This window comes from Callorhinus ursinus, unplaced genomic scaffold (assembly GCF_003265705.2).
Source record: "Callorhinus ursinus isolate GAN/ISIS: 27379988/994484 unplaced genomic scaffold, GSC_fseal_2.0 scaffold15, whole genome shotgun sequence".
NCBI classification, from domain to species: Eukaryota; Metazoa; Chordata; class Mammalia; order Carnivora; family Otariidae; genus Callorhinus; species Callorhinus ursinus.
In genome coordinates, this window is record NW_027397077.1 from 17,889,151 (window position 1) to 17,906,976 (window position 17,826).

The 17,826-nt window shown below is 43.4% G+C and overlaps 1 protein-coding gene across 3 annotated transcripts in view; it reads left to right on the forward strand.

Annotated features, from left to right (window-relative positions):
* Positions 1 to 17,826, forward strand: part of PTPRG (protein tyrosine phosphatase receptor type G) — a 692,071-nt gene that overhangs the window by 539,539 nt on the left and 134,706 nt on the right. For all 3 annotated transcript variants that reach the window (XM_073901477.1, XM_073901476.1, XM_025885589.2), the window contains exon 7: positions 17,120 to 17,277. In XM_073901477.1, the coding sequence (XP_073757578.1) occupies positions 17,120 to 17,277 (158 nt within the window). The remainder of the gene's footprint in view (positions 1 to 17,119; positions 17,278 to 17,826) is intronic.

Consider the following 17,826-nt stretch of genomic DNA (forward strand, 5'->3'; position numbering starts at 1 on the left):
GGAACACTACATCAAAAACTAATGATGTAATGTATGGTGATTAGCATAACATAATAAAATAAAATAAATAGAAGCCACACCTGGTAGAAATATTGGTTCTGAAAAACTTAGTCTAGTTCTTTTTTAAGAACCCATTTAAGGAAAAAAAAAAAACAACTTGTATGTGAATTGGTATAGAATCGCAACCATCCTTAAAACTAGTTTTACCCAATTGACCAACGCTCAGAAATGTACATTATATCTATGTCAATTAAAAAGTTTTTTTTTTCATTTCACATTTTTGGATTACCTGCTTTTCCATTCTTTTTTTATAATATCCATCCAAAGAAAATCGAGGCTGTTTGTGTACGTATTCTAGAATACTGTGAAAATGCATCAAAACCCTAACCACTCCCTCATGTCAATCATCTGAGAGAGACGAATTTTTTATTTTTGCAAGGAAATTTGCTAGTAGTGATTGGCTTGGTTGTTGAGCTCTGACTGTCTGTCTGTGTTTTCCCATCACCCCCCCTCACCATCATCTTCCACGGAATGTACCACCTTAGTGAGCAGGACGGCACCTTTCTCTTTGAGAGGAAATGTGAGGGGGACAGTTAGAAATTGCCTGAGACACCGGCCAGAGCCAGACGTCCCATCCCCCTGTTCTCCCTCCCCAGGTTCTTCCAAGAAAGCTGTCAGTGAAAGTACAAATAAATGATCACCTGAGAAGCACCCTCCAATTAAAGAAAGTCACAAAACGAGGTTCTTACAAGTTTTTCAGTGATGGAAGTTGGGGCTATGTCAGGATCAAAACTTTCTTTGCAGAATAGCTTCCCAACTGACTCGTTTATTCACTGGGTTCATTTTTGGGGTGTTGTACACCCATTTTCTCCCCTGCCCTGGGATACTCATCAACTCACCAAACCTATGGACAGAGTCATAGAATAGCTAGAGTTCAATCCAGGCATTTGGCAGAAAGGGAAGAAATAAAGGAAATTTGCGAATATATGTGACTACCTGGCCAGGCATTTCCATGCAGTGGTAGGAGATGGGAGGTCTGCATTTGCTCTTTTTTCCATATTCCACTTGCTGGAATTGAGGTTCCTATAATCAAGAATAACCTGAAAGAGACTCTGGATCTGGGAGTGATCTGAATTTCTTCTAAAACAGTGGATAGGCTTTATCTTACACAGCTGCTGATACATCACTCACCACATGCACTATTTAAAATGAAAACGGCCCAGGGCATGGCACCCTTGGCACTTTGGGACAGCGGTGTTGGGGATGCAGATGGTGCAGCCTTTCTGAAAGCCATATAGCCATTTCTGCCAGAGTACCACCTCTGCCTTATCCTCTGAGCTGGCAAGTCCACACATAGGTATGTACCCAAGAAAAATGTCCACAGAAAGACTTGTCCATGGGAGCTTTGTTTATATTAGCCCCAAAGTGGAAACAGCCTACATGTCCACCAGTGGGAGCCTAGATAAGCAAATTGTAAAATGACCAGACATTGGAATATTACGCAGCAATGAAAAATAATGAGCTATTTGATGTACATGAAAACAGAAGAGCACATACTGTATGGTTCCATTTCTGTCAGGTTCAAGAACAGAGAAAACTAATCTTCGGTGATAAAAGCCAGAATACTAAGGTGGAGGGGTATAGTAAAGGAGAAGAAACATGAGGAAATTTCCTTGGATGATAAAAATATTATATATCTTGATCAGGAAGATGATGACATAAGTAATAATATAAAAATTCACCACACTGTCCCCTTAGATTTGTGCTTTTGACTGTTTGTAAATGAAAGAATATAGCCCATGTATACTACACATTGACTTCTCAAAGATAATACATTCACAAAGCTCAGACATCTGGCAGCATGCCCCACATAGTCAAATATTAAAAATCCTGACAGAGTCCAGTGTCGGCAAGGCTAAGAATGCCAGGAACTCTCACACTTTTCTGGAAACACTTTGGTGGTATCCGGCCAAGTTGATTCAGTACACCAGCTCCCGTGTATGTCTCCCAGAGAACGCAGATAAAAGTGTACCATGAGATGCATACAAGAATGTCAGTGGTGTTGTTTTCCCTAGCTGCCCAAACCTGGAAAAGCCTCACATGCCTGTCGTCGGCAAGCCAGATAAACACAATGCAGTCCTACAAGAGAACATTTCACCCCGATGGAAGGGGGTGGAATCTTGTGCCTCTCCACAAACCTGAGCACATCTGAGAACCACAAAGTGAAGCAAGAGTCTGAAGAATGCATGGAGTGTTTATCAACATAAAGTTCAAAACCTGAGGAAACCCAGCCTGTATTGTTTAGAAGATGCACATGTAGGTGGTAACCCTAAAGGAAAAGCAAAGTCACGATTACTTTTAAAAAGAGGATGGTGGTTACTTCTTGAGGCAGGTTGGGAAAGTGATGAGGCTACCGCCCAGGGAGGGTAGCAAGGACTTATCCTGTTTTCTTCATTCCAGGGTTCACTTTAGGATTATTTGTCAACAGTATATTTGTGTTATCTATTTATGTTTTGGTCACCTTGCTGCATGTGTGTTAAATTTCACAATCAAAGACAGTCACTAGCTTTAGAAAGTAAGAGATTCTGACTGTGCTTTCCTCTGGGACACATCAAGTACCGAGGGGCTTTACAGCAAGCAAAGAGGGAGAGTGACAGCACTTTTTAAAAAAACTTTCACCCTAAGTACCCCTGACAGGCTGTTTGTTTCTCTGCAAATTGGTTACAGGCCAAAGAAAGAACTGTAGCTGCCTTGGGATTCTGTCATTAAGAGATGACTTTGAGAGCCAATAACTCCTTTTGGAATTGAGAAAACGGAAATCAGAAAGAGGATGGGGACTCAGTTCTCAGGTCTAAAAACAAAGGCTCCCCACTGCTGCCGGGCTGGTGCACGCTGGGTCTGCACCAGGCAAGGGTCTCATTAGCCCAACAGGCACCACGGAATCCCCCAGAAAGCCTCTGAGACGCAGCTCTCGTGCCCCCCATCGTATAGAAGGGCAAGCAAAGCCAGCTTTGGCTGGGTGGCTTGAACCAAGGTCTTCATGACTTGAGACTGGCTCTCCTAACTCCCGGACCATCTCCCCCTCTGTTCTCTGCCAAGGTCACACCACCTGCCTCTTTCAGCCTTGATTGAGGTTCGTCATCTTGACTATGGAACGGGCAAGTGAAGAAATACTTAACAGGACCGTAGTCTGTCGTCATCACTCTGGCATCATTGTGATTATCCCTGGGGTCTGAGATCTGGACATAAACTCTCTGTCTGAGGCTAAATGGCGCAAGTTCCCGGAAAGTATCTTGCATGAACTTTGGAAGCAAAGGACAAATCTCAGAAAAAGGGACTTTCGGGGGAAATTAAAGTATTGGGCAGAAATAGTCTGTGTCATGACAATCCAGCAGCAAGAATATGGGGCAGAGATGCATTGATATGGTTTGAAGAGTTCTTGCCTGTTCTGTATACATGAACTGAGTGAACTTGAAGCTTCTTTAATCATAGAGTCTAACCATTGTCCCATCCATGGAGAGCCTAATAAGTGATAGTCAAGGTGTTGAGGGTTAAATGATGAACAAGCTTTTCCCTGCCTTTAGGGAAATTTTAATATCATGAGAATCCCCCCCCTTTTTTTTTGGCCTTCCCATTTCTGTTGCTGAAGATTAAAAAGACTAATATTCTTCACCTGCAAAGTAATCTCATGTGTTCATATGAATAAGCAATTAGAACTTTGGAATGAGTTTTTTGAAAAGTCTGTGTTACAGAATATGTTTAAAGAAATGGAATTTGTTATTTTTCCCTGATAATGTGACTCTTAGGAACATTGGATTCTGGAAGGATTCTGGGACAATGCTTCAGAGTTCCAGCTGTCTTGATTTTGTATCCTGACTCTCCAGCCTGGGAGCCGTGTGATCCTGCACAAATTGCTGCAACTGTCTGTCTCTGGGGTTCCACCTTGTAAAATGGAGATAAGGAAGGTACCTGCCCCATAGGTATTAATGCTCGATGTATTAGGATAGGGAAAGAACCGAGAAGGAAGGGCGCCTGGCATGTGTCCACTGTCCTGTAAATCGGCGGCCAGCAAGTACAATCTGTGAGCCAAATCTGGCCTGCTGCCCGCTTTTGTAAATAAAGTTTTATTGGAACACAACCACACGCGGTTTTTGACACATTGTCCGTGACAGCTTCTGCATCACAACAGCAGAGTTGAGTAGCTGCAACAGAGATACTATCTGGCCTGCAGAGCCTTAAACACTTCCTCTCTGGCCCTTTACAGAAAACGTTTATCAACCCTGCCTTACCTAAGCAGTAGCAATTCCAGTAGCTCTCCTAATAGAGTTGGCGTCTCCCAGTGGCTGGTTTGTGTCGGGATAATGTAAATACCTACTCGGGCCATTACTTACCTACCATTTGATAGACTTTACGGAGATGGGCTTCACTTTTGATCTTGCTCAAATCACAAGCCAATCCGAATGTGTTTCACCTGAATTAATGAGGGCTGTGTTTTAATGTTTACCTCAGAGAAAGAAATCAAATTATTTTCTCCCTTTTGAATGGGAAGCCTGATGCTATATTATTGAGCAGCCCACGGAGAGTTTTGAACATCTTAACACACGACACAATTTTCCGTTTGAAGTTTATGTCTCCGGCATTTAATTACATGGAACTTTCCTGAAGTGTGCTATAAATATGCAGTACCCTGGGCTTGGCTAATTGGCTCACATCTGTTATGGATCCAGGAAGGGCAGATGCTTATCTGAACACTTTTGATCTCAAAATCTTCGAGAAACAGGCACACTTAGGCCCTTTCCCCAGTTTCCTGGACTTCAGGGTGTCAGAACCACCACCATAGATGTGAGCCATTTGCGTTTCTTTTCTTAGCCAAAGCCAGGAAATGGGATGCTGTGCAGCTCCTATTTTATCACCCATAGTGTTGTGAACAATAATGTTAAGACAGAAAAAGACTTCAAAAGTGATTCCCTTTAGGTCGGATTTGAATTTGAGGCTAGTTGTCATTTGGCCAGCCTTTGTCAGTATTTGATCATTTGAATAGGATCACGGGAGCCCAAGGAAATGCCCTTTTCCTGGTTATTTCCATGGGATGTCGAGAGCCAAGAGAGAGATTAAACTGTGTCTCCTGTCATCTACTGCAAGGTGCTCACTAGAGTACCTGGGGCTACTTTGTGTGATTTTCTCACCTTGCTATACCCATGTCACCTTGGTATGGGAGAGGTGCTGGGGTGTCGTGGCCAAGGGCACAGGCTCTGGGGGTGAGTACCAGTTGTGCTTTGGACTAGTCGTACAGCCTGCACAAATCGCTTCAGCTTTTTGTGGCTCAGTTTTCTCCACTATATACTGAGGGAATAATAATGCCAGCCTTATTGGTTTGTCCCCGGGAGGCAGTGACTTCTCGTTATCTACTTGTGCCTCGCACACGGTCAACACTCAGCAACAGCCACCTTCACCGCCACCATCCCCATGACTGTTGTTACTTGTTGACGTGCCTCTCTGGGGCAGGCCGTGTGATGACAGGAAGTGATTGTAGACCCCCAGGTGTTCCCGCCATCACTACCTGGGTATTGAAGTAGGATGTGTGTTGCTTGAGTTAGTTGATTCACACAAAATAAAATGAAATGAGGAAGGCAATGGTCCCCAAGTGATTTGGAGTAGCCAGTCCCTTTAAGATCAGGAAAAAGGGTCAGGGGCAAGGAATCAGAAAGTGTGGGAAAGGAAGAAGCAGTAGCCTCTCCTCTGTTAACGCCTGGCTGTGGACCTGCCCCTGCCCGGATGTTCTGTATGTATAATCTTAATTAATCCTAGCCAGTAGCACAGTGAGGTAGATATTCTTAATCCCGTGTTACAGAGGGGTAAACGGAGATTCAGAGAGATTGGCTAATTTGTCTCAGCTCGTGGAGTGGGACAATAATTTGAACCCAATTGTATTAGATTCTGAAATCCTTTCTCTTGCCAGCTCTGCTGGGCCAGTTTCTGTCTCCATTGACTAACTTCCTGATTATTGTCAGAACAATCTCATTCTTGCGAGCCTCAGTTTCTCCTCTGTGAAATAGGTGATTGACCGAGCATCAGAAGGAGGCTAAAAGACTGTACATACCCTGTCAGTCATGGCCACCCTGTAAGGAGAGAGGCAGCAGTGGAACTGTTCAGTGACAACACTGGGTTTTTGTCACTGTATGAATCTGTATAATGTAAGTGTCATGTTCATTTCTTTAATTGTTGACAAGACCCTGCTCTTTGTGTTTCTTTGGAAATATTATCGACAACATATGTTTCATTCAAATGTCAACCCTTAAATCAAAATGCCACATTCCACCAACTGAAAAGACCAGTAAACTCAAGAAGCCTAAATGTCCTTGAACGAGGGCAGATGGCTGTTTCATGACCTTGGAGCTCCTCTCTGGGTGCTTGAGTACAAGAACCTGTTTAATCAGGTAGGCTGTCTCCTAATCAAGCTGCCTTTGCTCAGAACCTGGAATAACACTAGCTATTCATGTCATAATATGGGCCTCTAGGATTTTCTCTGGACTGTGCCTGTTGGAAAAGCCAAAGGGTCAGAATTTAATTCTCTGCCCACTGGTGAAGAATGTTTCAAAAGCAGAAATAAGGTCCACACCTCTACATTCCCATGTACTTTGCCCCATTCATTCTCGAATGGGATTGCTTGTTGCCATCCCTTTTAAATGTCCTACTTCTCGTATAGGATCAGAGGTCAGCAAGCTTTCTCTGTAAAGGGATCGATAGCAAATGTTTTAGGCATGGCTGGCCATATATTCTCTGCTGTAGCCACTCAACTGTGCAGTTGTAACCTAGAAGCAGGCATAGATAATCTGTATACAAATTCCAAAAAAACTTCATTTACAAAAATAGCTACTAGGCTAGATTTGGCCCCTGGGCCACTTTTGACATAGAGTTACTTAGTGACTTAGTTTGATCCATTTTTTTCAGCCATGTATGAAGGACCTACTCTTGAAGGCACTGTGTTGTGTCCGGGGGGTACAGTCATGAGCTATGGTCTTGGTGTAATGGAGCCTCCAGCCTGCGAAAGAGAGACCACTCTCAACCAGTTACACAGCCTATAGTGAGACTGAGCTCTATACAGTCTTGACCGTGAGCAAGGTATCAGCCTCTCATCAGGATGTCGATACCTACTACACAAAGTTGTGAGGCCTCATTTTGAGAGAACCTACAGCCGTGCTTGACCCAGTGCTCACACACCATAAATGTGACCTGGTAAAAAGAGGTGAACTGCAGAACATCCTACACTGCAGAATGCAGTCTTGGGTTCAGGTCATTGAAGGGTAAACTGAGGCTAGAGAACCTCGGCAGTGTGAACAGATGGGAGTCAGTGCTGCTACCTGGCTGTATGAGCACGCTGCACTGTGGTCCCATGAAATAGGCCCTGACCCAACTTCTAGTACTCTCATAAGGATGCTGGGGTCCTTTATTGTGAATCTTGTTGAAAACGTCATGTCAATATCCTCATGTCATCAATTCTGTGACTCTCATTTCTTCATATATTTTTTTGTCATATGTTTATGACAGTCTTGTCATTATATTATTTTCAGGTATACAACATGATAGAATGATAGATGTATATATTGTGAAATGATCACCACACCAAGTCAAGTTAATATCCCTCATCACACATAGTTGTGGGTTTTTTCATTTCTTCACAGTGTAACAACTCTAAAGTCGGAATGCACCTTACATTTGATATCATGTCATTGTCTAATTAGCAGCATGTTGCCTTTAGTAGTGGCATTTGAAATAATGATGCATCTTATAGTCATTAGTGACTTAGATATGAATGAAATACAATATCTAGGATTTATTGGTTATTTACAATACCCCAACTACCATGCTTGTTTGTTCCTTCATTCTCTTTTCACATAACTATTAGGAACCTACTATGTTCCAGGCAGTGCTTTAGTTGCTGGGTGTATGGGATGAATGAGAAAGGCAAGGTCTTTGCCCTTGTGCAAAATCAGGCTCTTGAGGGAGACAGACAGCAAATGAGTAAACACACATTTGGAAGGAAATAAACTAGGTGTGATAGAGTTAATGGCAGCAGGAACATACAAGATGGAGTGTTCGGGGTGGGCTCTCAGGAGATGACGTTTGAGCTGAGTACCCCAGGGTGAAAAGGAATCTCCCGTATGGTGTGGTGATGGGGAGGCGCATTCTAAGCAGAGGGAACAGCAAAGTGAGGAGACAGGCGGGTGACCAGCAAGGTTGAGAGCAGAAGTGAAGGGCTGCAGAGGTAGACAGATCGTGTAGGGCCCCAGGGCCATGGTGAGGAGTGTGGGTTTTATTCTAAATGAAGTGGAAGCCAGTGGAAGGTTTGAGCTGGGCAGTGTCAGGGCTAGATTTATGTTTGTAAAAGCTGGAAGAATTCTTAGTCTTCCGTGAGATTTCCTCACCTCCTTGTGTCTACATCGGGGAGGTGAGGCACTTGGAACCCTGGGACCCCAGAATGGGGTGGCAGAAAGAGCCCAGTGCTGGCTGGACATCTGAGACCGAGATTCACTCCCACCTAACTGTGTGACCCTGATCCAGTCACTTTTCCTCTTTGGACTTCATTTTCCTCGTTTGTAAAATGAAAGAGAACCGGGGCGCCTGGGTGGCTCAGTTGGTAAAGCAACTGCCTTCAGCTCAGCTCATGATCCTGGAGTCCCGGGATCGAGTCCCGCATCGGGCTCTCTGCGCGGCAGGGAGTCTGCTTCTCCCTCTGACCCTCTTCCCTCTCGTGCTCTCTGTCTCTCATTCTCTCTCTCTCAAATAAATAAATAAAATCTTAAAAAAACAAACAAACATGTTTAAAAAAAAAATGAAATAGAACCACTGTCCTCTGTAACTCTTTGGAACCCTGCAGTGCTTTGTGATTCTTGGGGGACTTTTCCCAGGATCCCTTCACTGTAACCTTAGGCTTGTTGCTTAAAATCATCTATCATGAAGCCTTGTAAATAGCTACACCTTGAAAATGGGCCAGGCCCAGTTCCCTTGGTACATCTTTCCCATTCCTTCCTGACAGCCAACATCCAGTTATACAGAGCAGGTATCGTTGCTTGTATGTATGTATGTATGTATGTATGTATTTTTAGAGAGAGAGAGAGAGAGCACGGGGGAAGGGGTGACAGGTAGAGGGACAGGGGAGAGAGAATCTTAAGCAGGCTCCGCATCCGGTGCAGAGCCTGATGTGGGGCTCAACCTCACAACCCTGAGATCATGACCTGAGCTGAAATCAAGAGTCAGATGCTAAACTGACTGAGCACTCAGGTGCCCCTCACTGCTTGTATTTAGATCATAAAATTAAGTCCTTGGCTCCTTCTGGGAGGCTTCTGTCACCATCTTAATTATAACCTAATGCTTTCTGACCCTCGCGATGGCTTCTAGAAGCCACAGTCCTAAATTCCCTGGAGTCTGGCCCTCAGGCTCTCTGTTTCCACTGTGACTTGCATTTTCTGTTTCTGTGGTCAGCAGGCCCTTTAGTCATGAGCTCGTCACACCCAAATCTCCTCCCAGATCATAAGGCCCATTCATGGCCGATCCAGACTTAACTCTGAGCTGCTGACTCTATGTTCTATGTTTTGGCATCTTCACAATTTTTAGCCAAATTCCAGATTGTACTTTAACCAGCAGCTGATTTTTTTTTTCCTTCTAGAGCCCGTCAAATTTTGGGCTCTTGTACTTTTCCTTCTATCTTCCCTCTTGCTCACTTCACTCCAGCCACACACCCTAGGCAGAATCCCTTTGCACTAGCTTTTCTCTCTACCTGGAATGTTCTCTCGAGGTTGCTGCATGGCTCACTTCTGCCTTCGGGTTTTTAATCAGATGCTTCCTTCTCAATGAGCCTGCTCTTAAAATTGCCATTTTCAGAATAGTAGTCAGGGGAGACCTCATTGAGAAATGTGTCATTCAAATATGACTAACTTGTTAGCAACTGAAAGGCATTTGGTCTAAAACCAGCCATGAATAGAGCAGTGAAGAAATGTTTCAGGCAGAGCGAAGAGCCAGTGCAAAGGCCCTGGAGTAATGTGATCACGGGACAGCAAAGAGACCAGTGTGCCAACACCTAAGAGTCAGAAAGTAGCAGTGGATGAGGCTGCAGACAGTGTGGGAGCCTATTTACACAGTCCTCACAGAAACTGGCTACTCTAATATGCTCAGCATAAAAATGCAGACTCTCAGCCCCACCCCTGGGGTGGGCTGTTACTGGATCGGAATCTACATTTTAACAAGCTCCCCAGGTGATGTGCATGAACATTAACTTTGAGCAGTGCTGTTAGGAATCTTCTTCCCCCATATAGAGTGACATATGACCCAGTTTTTTCCAATGTTACTCTCTCCTTACCCTCCCCAACACAAAGCAGAAAACCAGTCCTGCCCCAGTGCTTTTAAGTTTTTAAGGAAAACGTAATAGCTTTTCCTTATAAAGTTTTGGGAAATCCTGAAGGAACTAAATAATCACTGGGCTAAAAACAGAAGCTTGGGCTTTCTTTTATTAGTTTATCTTACCCACTTCCCTAAAATTGGTTGACTGCTTTTTTGGGGGGTGGCACAGATGTTCTTCCCATGGGGGCCACCATATTCTGCCCCATATACCTTCTAATGTAATACTTTGTTCATTGAGGTATGTGTGCTTATGTGTGTTTTCAATATAATTCCACGATTCCTGGTTACTGCATAGGTCTCATCTATATTTTGATTGTTCATCGTATCTTATAAAGAACTTTCTTTCTTCCTATATAACCAAAGCATTGAAAATATTAGGTTATTGACACACTGAAAAATGCAATCAATCAGATGATTATCATCTAATGTTTTAATGATCACATTTTTAATCCAATTATGCTTGTTTGAATCTTTCAAATTTTCTTTAATTAAAGATTGCCTCCTGGCACTGCTGTCAGAAATAAGGAATTGAACAGAATCGAGCCAGATATAATTTAATGTTGAAAGGAAACCAAGGATGACTGGGCCACGCTGGGTTTAATGGTTGACCATGACTTTAAAGCCCTCATACAAAATTTCCTAATTGATAAGAAAAATTTAATCATCTTCAGATATACTCTGTTTGCATTCAAATAAGGTATTTCTTTTTCTAAATAAACCTCCCCTAACTGATTATTCATATTGTCGTGCAAAATGCTTAAAAATGAAAGACAGAGTTGGGTGAAATGTAGACTCCTTAATACAGTGTGTATTTAATATAAAAGTCATACATTATTCATTTTTGCAATTTGAATAACTTTGAATTTAGCATCCCTGTTCTTCATCTTTTTCTTTGATGAACAATTAATTATTAAAATATAATATTGTCTGCATACAGCACTGGGATCCTTGAAAGTGGAATATGAGATTCATTCCCTTTCGATTCTTTTATCTAGTAATGCACAGAACCTGCTTATTATGGTTTAATGGGATGAATGGTGGTATAAATAGAGTGTTTCAAATATTTTTCTCAACTAGGTAAGTGGCTGGGATAGAAATGTTTTGAATTCAAATTACTAATTTGGGTAAAAGTTGGAGGCAGCATGCCCTGATCGGGATGGGTTTGGAGTCAAACTGCCCTTTCCGAACAAGAGCCATTTAACGAGCACTTATATGTACTTACCCTGTCTCAGACACTCTCCTGAGCTCTTAACTCACGTTAACTCACTTTATACTCGTTTATTCATCTAACTTGCTTAGGAGCTTGACAATATTATAATCCCATTTTGCAGACAAGGATACAGTTACAGGAGAGGTTAAACAACTTATCTTAGGTGAGACCTTTAAGTAGACCAGTTTGGATTCAAATCCCAGGGGCCTGGCTCTAGCACTTTTCTCTGCTTTATAATACCTACATTTGTTAAGATTTTCTTAGCGGAAGAGTTTACATTCTCACCAGGAAAAGTGCATTCTTCCTTCTTTGTGGGGGCTGTACTCAGGAAGCCCTCGTCTTGGGTCCAGCCAATTGAGCGCCCTGTGGCTTATGTGGGCTTTGTGGCCAGTGCTAGAAGTAGAAGGCTACCGTCTCCAAAATTATTTCTAATTTACAACTAAGCATTGGAGCACCCCATTTGTTAGTGGAACACTGCCTATGGGCCTGAGCAGGAAGTGGCAGTTTCAGAAAGATGAGTAAAAACTGATGTTCGTCTTGAACTAGAAAACTCAAGGAGGAAAGAAAACAACTCAGGAGTTAATTCTGTAATGTATGTTCACAAAAGAAATGATCATCAGTGGTGGAGGCATCAGAACATGTAAAGTTACCCCCCCACACACCCCAGTTCTAGCTCTGGTTATCATGGTGACTTTTTTTTTTTTTAAGAATTTTTATTTATTTACTTGAGAGAGAGCAGAGCACATAAGCAGGGGGAGTGGCAGAGGGAGAGGAAGAAGCAGGCTCCCTGCTGAGCAGGGAAACTGACCCTGGGCTTGATCCCAAGATCCCAGGATCCCAGGATCATGATCTGAGCTGAAGGCAGACGTTTAACCAACTGAGCCACCCAGGAGCCCCCAGATTTGTTTGTTTTGTTTTTAAGATTTTATTTATTTGTGAAAGAGCACAAGGAGGGGGAGCAGCAGAGAGGGAGAAGCAGGCTCCCCACTGAGCAGGGAGCCTGATGCAGCTCGATCCCAGGACCCTGCTGAGATCATGACGTGAGCCAAAGGCAGACGCTTAACCGACTGAGCCACCCAGGCGTCCCTCATGGTGACTTTTCCAACACTGGCAGCGAACCCCCCCCCCCCCACCGCCGCAAACAGTTGCTTTAAAAAACAGCAGGGAAGGGGCACCTGGGTGGCTCAGTTGGTTAAATGGCCGACTCTTGATCTCAGCTCAGGTCATAAATTCAGGGTCCTGGGATGGAGCCCAGCTCAGCGGGGTCTGCTTCAAGATTCTCTCTCTGCCTCTACCCCTCCCCACCGCTTGCTCATGCTCTCTTTCTAAAATAAATAAATAAATCTTAAAAAAAAAAAAAAAAAAGAGGGTAGGGGAAAATGCAGCCTGTTGGCTAAATCCATTTCACTGACTCTTGTTGTATGACCCTTGACCTAAGAATGGTTTTTATATTCAAACTCTAATTAAGTGAAATGTTATCCCCCCAAAAGAATTCTTATTCTTCTCATAGTAGATGTATATATTTTAAATTGTCCTCCGTTGTTATTAGCATTTTGAATATTGTTAATAAGGTTGTGGAAATGTGTTTGTTAATGTAAGTACTCCTATAACATCTTTGATTTTGCCTCTTGGCCTGCGAAACCTAAAATATTTACTATCTGGCACTTTACAGAAAACATTTGCCAATCCCTGGCTTCAAACACAAAATGAGCTGGTCTGCTCTCAGCCAAGTGCTTGCCTTGATAAATCAGGGCTCCCAAGGCACTCTGGTAAGCCCCTTACATTTATGAGCTTGCTTAATTTTCACAGACTTTCTGGGGGGGTAAATACTCTCTGAATTCCCATTTTACAGATAAGGGAAATAGCTCAGAGAGCTTAAGACCTTTCCCTAAAGTCACACAGCTGTTAAATATCAGTTGGTTCCAAAGCTCTTACTAGAACTTTGGCAAAGAAAATTCTAACCTGTATTGCTCAGGTTGATGCAGAATATATCAGACATGATGCACTTTTAAGGCAGTAGTAGTCAGGGTTTAAAAAAAAGACACACGTGCAGACATTTAAGGAAGCATCAGGTGTAGGCGGCTAGACCTTGGTAGTTCAGAAAAATAATAATAATGATAATAATATGAGTCATAAGAATTAGAATAAGAATAATATCTATCATTTATGAGATGCTTACTCTGTTTCAAGCTCTCAACAGCCTAGGAAGCTTCAGGTAACTAGATCACAGAGCTTACAGGTGGAGGAATTGGGATTTGGACCCTGGGGGTTGAGAATCTCCTCTCTTGCCCAACTTCTGTAGGGATGGAGAAATGAGATGCTGATGAAGACAGTGGTTGGATTTCAGTTTTCAGCTCCTGCTCTTAGGTGACACTTTCTGCTCCTAGGCTTACCGTTTCAGATCCTAAGTGGATTCTTTGAAGAAGGGATCTTATCTGAGTTTCTGTGTTCTCAAGTTTTTGACCTCCCCTCGAGTCTTCCATTTTCCCAGCAGTAAAATTAAAGAACTGGACTAAATTGGTAGTTTCCAAAGTGTCCCTATGTTCCCAGCTCAGCTTTAACCACGGTGGAGCTGCATTTGAGCTGTTACAGTTGGCTGTCTCCTGTGTAAGATTTTGTTTGAATAAAGGGTTCCTCGGCTCCCAAAGCCACTGAACGAGGGTGGTCTAAGCCCCTTCTAGGTCTCAGAATCCTAACCCAATGGCAGTGACTGTGGCAGGGTCAACAAGCAGCAAAGCCTCCTTCTCTGTCCCCCTCCCCCCCGTTTTCCACCCCCCCCCCCGCCCCCATCTCATTGCACCTGCTAATCACTTAAAGCCAGAACCTGCCTCTGAAGCCCTTGGGTTGGTCAAGGACAAAAAGAGGCCCTTCTGCCTTTGTAGCAATGGTCATGCCTGCAGTTTCCATCAGTCCCTGCCAAATTCATAAGCCCATACAAGAACTTATAGGAGACTCCCAATCCTGCTGAAAGCAAGTGCCCTGGTGAGATCCAGTCACCTCAGATGGTTGGGGCAGGTGTTTCTGCTTTATCTTTGTATGTTCCTTAAAGCCGTGGCCTCTTCTTCCAGTGGATGCCCTAGATAGAGGCTTTGCCACTGCAGGCTTTCGGGCACTGTCTTGTCACTACCCGTCTGCATGCTTAACTGCAGCCCTAATATTGGATCAGGCTCCTATGGGAAAACTCTACAGGTTTTCTGGTCATTCAGCCTGAAGCCCTTGATCCTAAGGCAGATTCGCGTGCTGTGGTGCGATGCCAAGTTCACCTACAACGTGGGGGAAAAATGAAGATGGTGATTTTGTGGTTTGTGATGCCATGCCCTGTGCTCCCTCTATTGCTTGGGGCCTTGTGTTGGATGTTTACATAGCTCAGGAAGTACAGAAGCAGCAAGCAAAGGCGAGAATTTCTCCTGCTCCCAGCCAACCCAATCGTAGCCAAGCACGCTTGCAGAGATTTACCCCATCATTATGTTGCTAGTAACCAGGTTTAAATTAAAACCCCCACTTGCCAGTAGGCGGAGGGGCAATTCAGTGATTTCCGGCCTTTTATTCAAACAGAACCTGCTTTTGTCATTTTGGTTATAGAACCCTATAATTTGAAGACTTTGGCATTTATGAGTTAATGTTTAATTTTTCCTTAAAAATATAGAATTGAAAACCTGTATGAGAATCAGCCAAGGTTTCTGAGCCTCATGAATAACTGCTTCTCTTTCCCCAATCCCTAGTGATCTTCAGCTTAGTCATTTAAATTCTCTGTGCCTTGATTTCCACATCTGTGAAATTGGAGTATTTACACACTCCAAAGTATTGTAAATTGAAAGCATATAGTGATGGCTTAAGAATAATGAAAGCCTGGATTCTACACTCAACTACCTGGTTGTGCATTCGAACTCCGTAAATTGGTGATGATAACAGGATGACTTCATGAGGCTATTTTAAGAATTAAATAAATTAATCTTTATAAAGCTCTAAGAACAAGGCCTGGCACATACAGTGAGTACTGCTTAAATGTTTGTAACATGTAAACCCTTAGGATAGTGTCTGGCATATAATAATAAAGCTAAATAAATGTTAAGTTTTATTCAGTTAACCTTTACCAAAAGAAAATTGCCATTTTAATTATTTTAAAAGAGTTGATTTCTGTTGGGGCTTTTGCATATCCCCCAGTTACAGAGATCTCTCAAGTCCATGGATACACATTTGCCCAAAGACCTGTACTGGCATGAAAGAAGAGGAAGGAGGGGGTGTGAACCCAGAAGGACTACTCCTGTAGGCACAAATGTGTCCAGGAAGTAACCTGGAGCCCTGAGGTCCCCCCAAGGATGTCCTTGGGCCCATGGTAGAAGCCATTAGGAAGCTAAGGCAGACCATTAGCAGGACTATAATATAGCCTTAGTACATCCCGAAAAGGGGTAAGAAAGATATCCCAGACTTAAATTCAGGGCTAGACCTTTGGAGACTCAGATAGAGAGTAGAGCCTTCTCTGATTTGGGAAAGAATCTGGATGATCTACTGAGCCTTTTTGGGAGAACTATAATACAGTGCCCTAAACTCTCTTGCACTGTTTCTTCCTGCCTCAGGACGTTTGCACATGCTGTTCCTGCAGCCCCAAATGCTCTTCTTCCCTTTTGCCCCCACCCTTCAGTATTCACTGAAGTTAACTTCAGCTTCTTCATTAGCTGAGTCAAAGCTGTGCAGGCTCTGGTGTCAGAGGGCCTGGGTTCCTATCCCAGCTTTGAAACTTAGGAGCTGTGTGACCTTGGGCAGACACTAACCCCTTCCACACCTTTTTTTTTTCTCATAGAGTTATTGTCAGGTATCATTTTTAGGTCTCGGTTGAAATATCATTCCTTCTATTTAAGGAAAGACCCCTCTGATTTTGTAAAAAGAAGAAGCCTGTTTTCCCCTCCCCCATCTTATAAGCTCAGGGCTATCGGTTGGTTAGGTTTCACTTTGATTTGGAGAGGTACTGGGTGAGACCACAGTCAGATGTAACCAACTGAAGAATTGAACTTTGCCCGTTGGCTGACAGTTTTCTTTTCACGCTGCATCTCTCGTGGGTGTCCCAGCGTTTATGCCACAGATTGTTCGTTTCTAAGTAGCGGATGGGGAAGAGTTCTGTGGTGAAGCAAGGTTGGGAAAGGATAGGTGACATAAAATCAGGTCCACTTTTTTTTCTGCAGGACTTCTCAGAGACTTGACTATGGTAGTGTTTTGTCTGTTCCCTGGGCGGCGAGAAGGAGGGGACGGCAGGTTGCCCAGAGGCGCTCTTCATGGAACCCATTTTTCGTTTTTCATGAAATACAGTTCACCGTGGTTCCTCCAAGTGCACCCTGGGAAACACTGCTTTGTTTGCTGTGGTCCTCCCACCGCCAAATGCTAGTGCTTCTCGGGATGTAAACAAACAGAAGGCTTGTGATGTGGCACCAGCATGCCGGGGGTTTTGACTGTATGTCTACAGCATAATATGACTTCTCATCATTGTGCCTTTCTTTTCCTTCTTCCTCCACACAGAGAAGGAGACCTTTCTGGATCCTTTCGTCCTCCGGGATCTCCTGCCTGCGTCCCTGGGGAGCTATTACCGGTACACGGGTTCTCTGACCACCCCGCCGTGTAGCGAAATTGTAGAGTGGATCGTCTTCCGGAAGCCTGTCCCCATCTCTTACCATCAGGTAGATATTCAGCCCCACACGGGACCTCTGTGTTCACTTGTTTTGCACTGACTTAGCCATTTAACATGGCTACAACACACCAGTGAAGATGTTTTTATTTTTTATTTTTTAATCCTCTGCTCCCCATTGATTCGTTTTTCTTTCCAACACACGTTTTTGAACCCAAGAATTGAAAAATATAAAACATGGTTTCTCAGCTGCAAATTAACTGGCTGAGAATTGCTGGTATGAGATCAGGTATTAGGTAAGTATTCGATCTTGAGGAGAGAATAGCTGTTCTCTATGATGATGACAGCTTGTGCCAGAAACTCTGCTGAGCTCTATATATGTGTTCACCCATTTAATCCTCAGGAACAACAGTCCTCTTTGTAACCCCCTTTTATAGAGAAGAGATACAGAAGTGAACCAACTTGCCCAAGGCCGCACAACTGGTTACTAAGCCATAGTGTCTGATCCCAAAGATCATGCTCTGAACCCCTAAACCTATCCAAAGTTCAGAAAAGGGAGAGATTTGTATACACGATGAAATGAAAGAGTAAGTACCGTTGA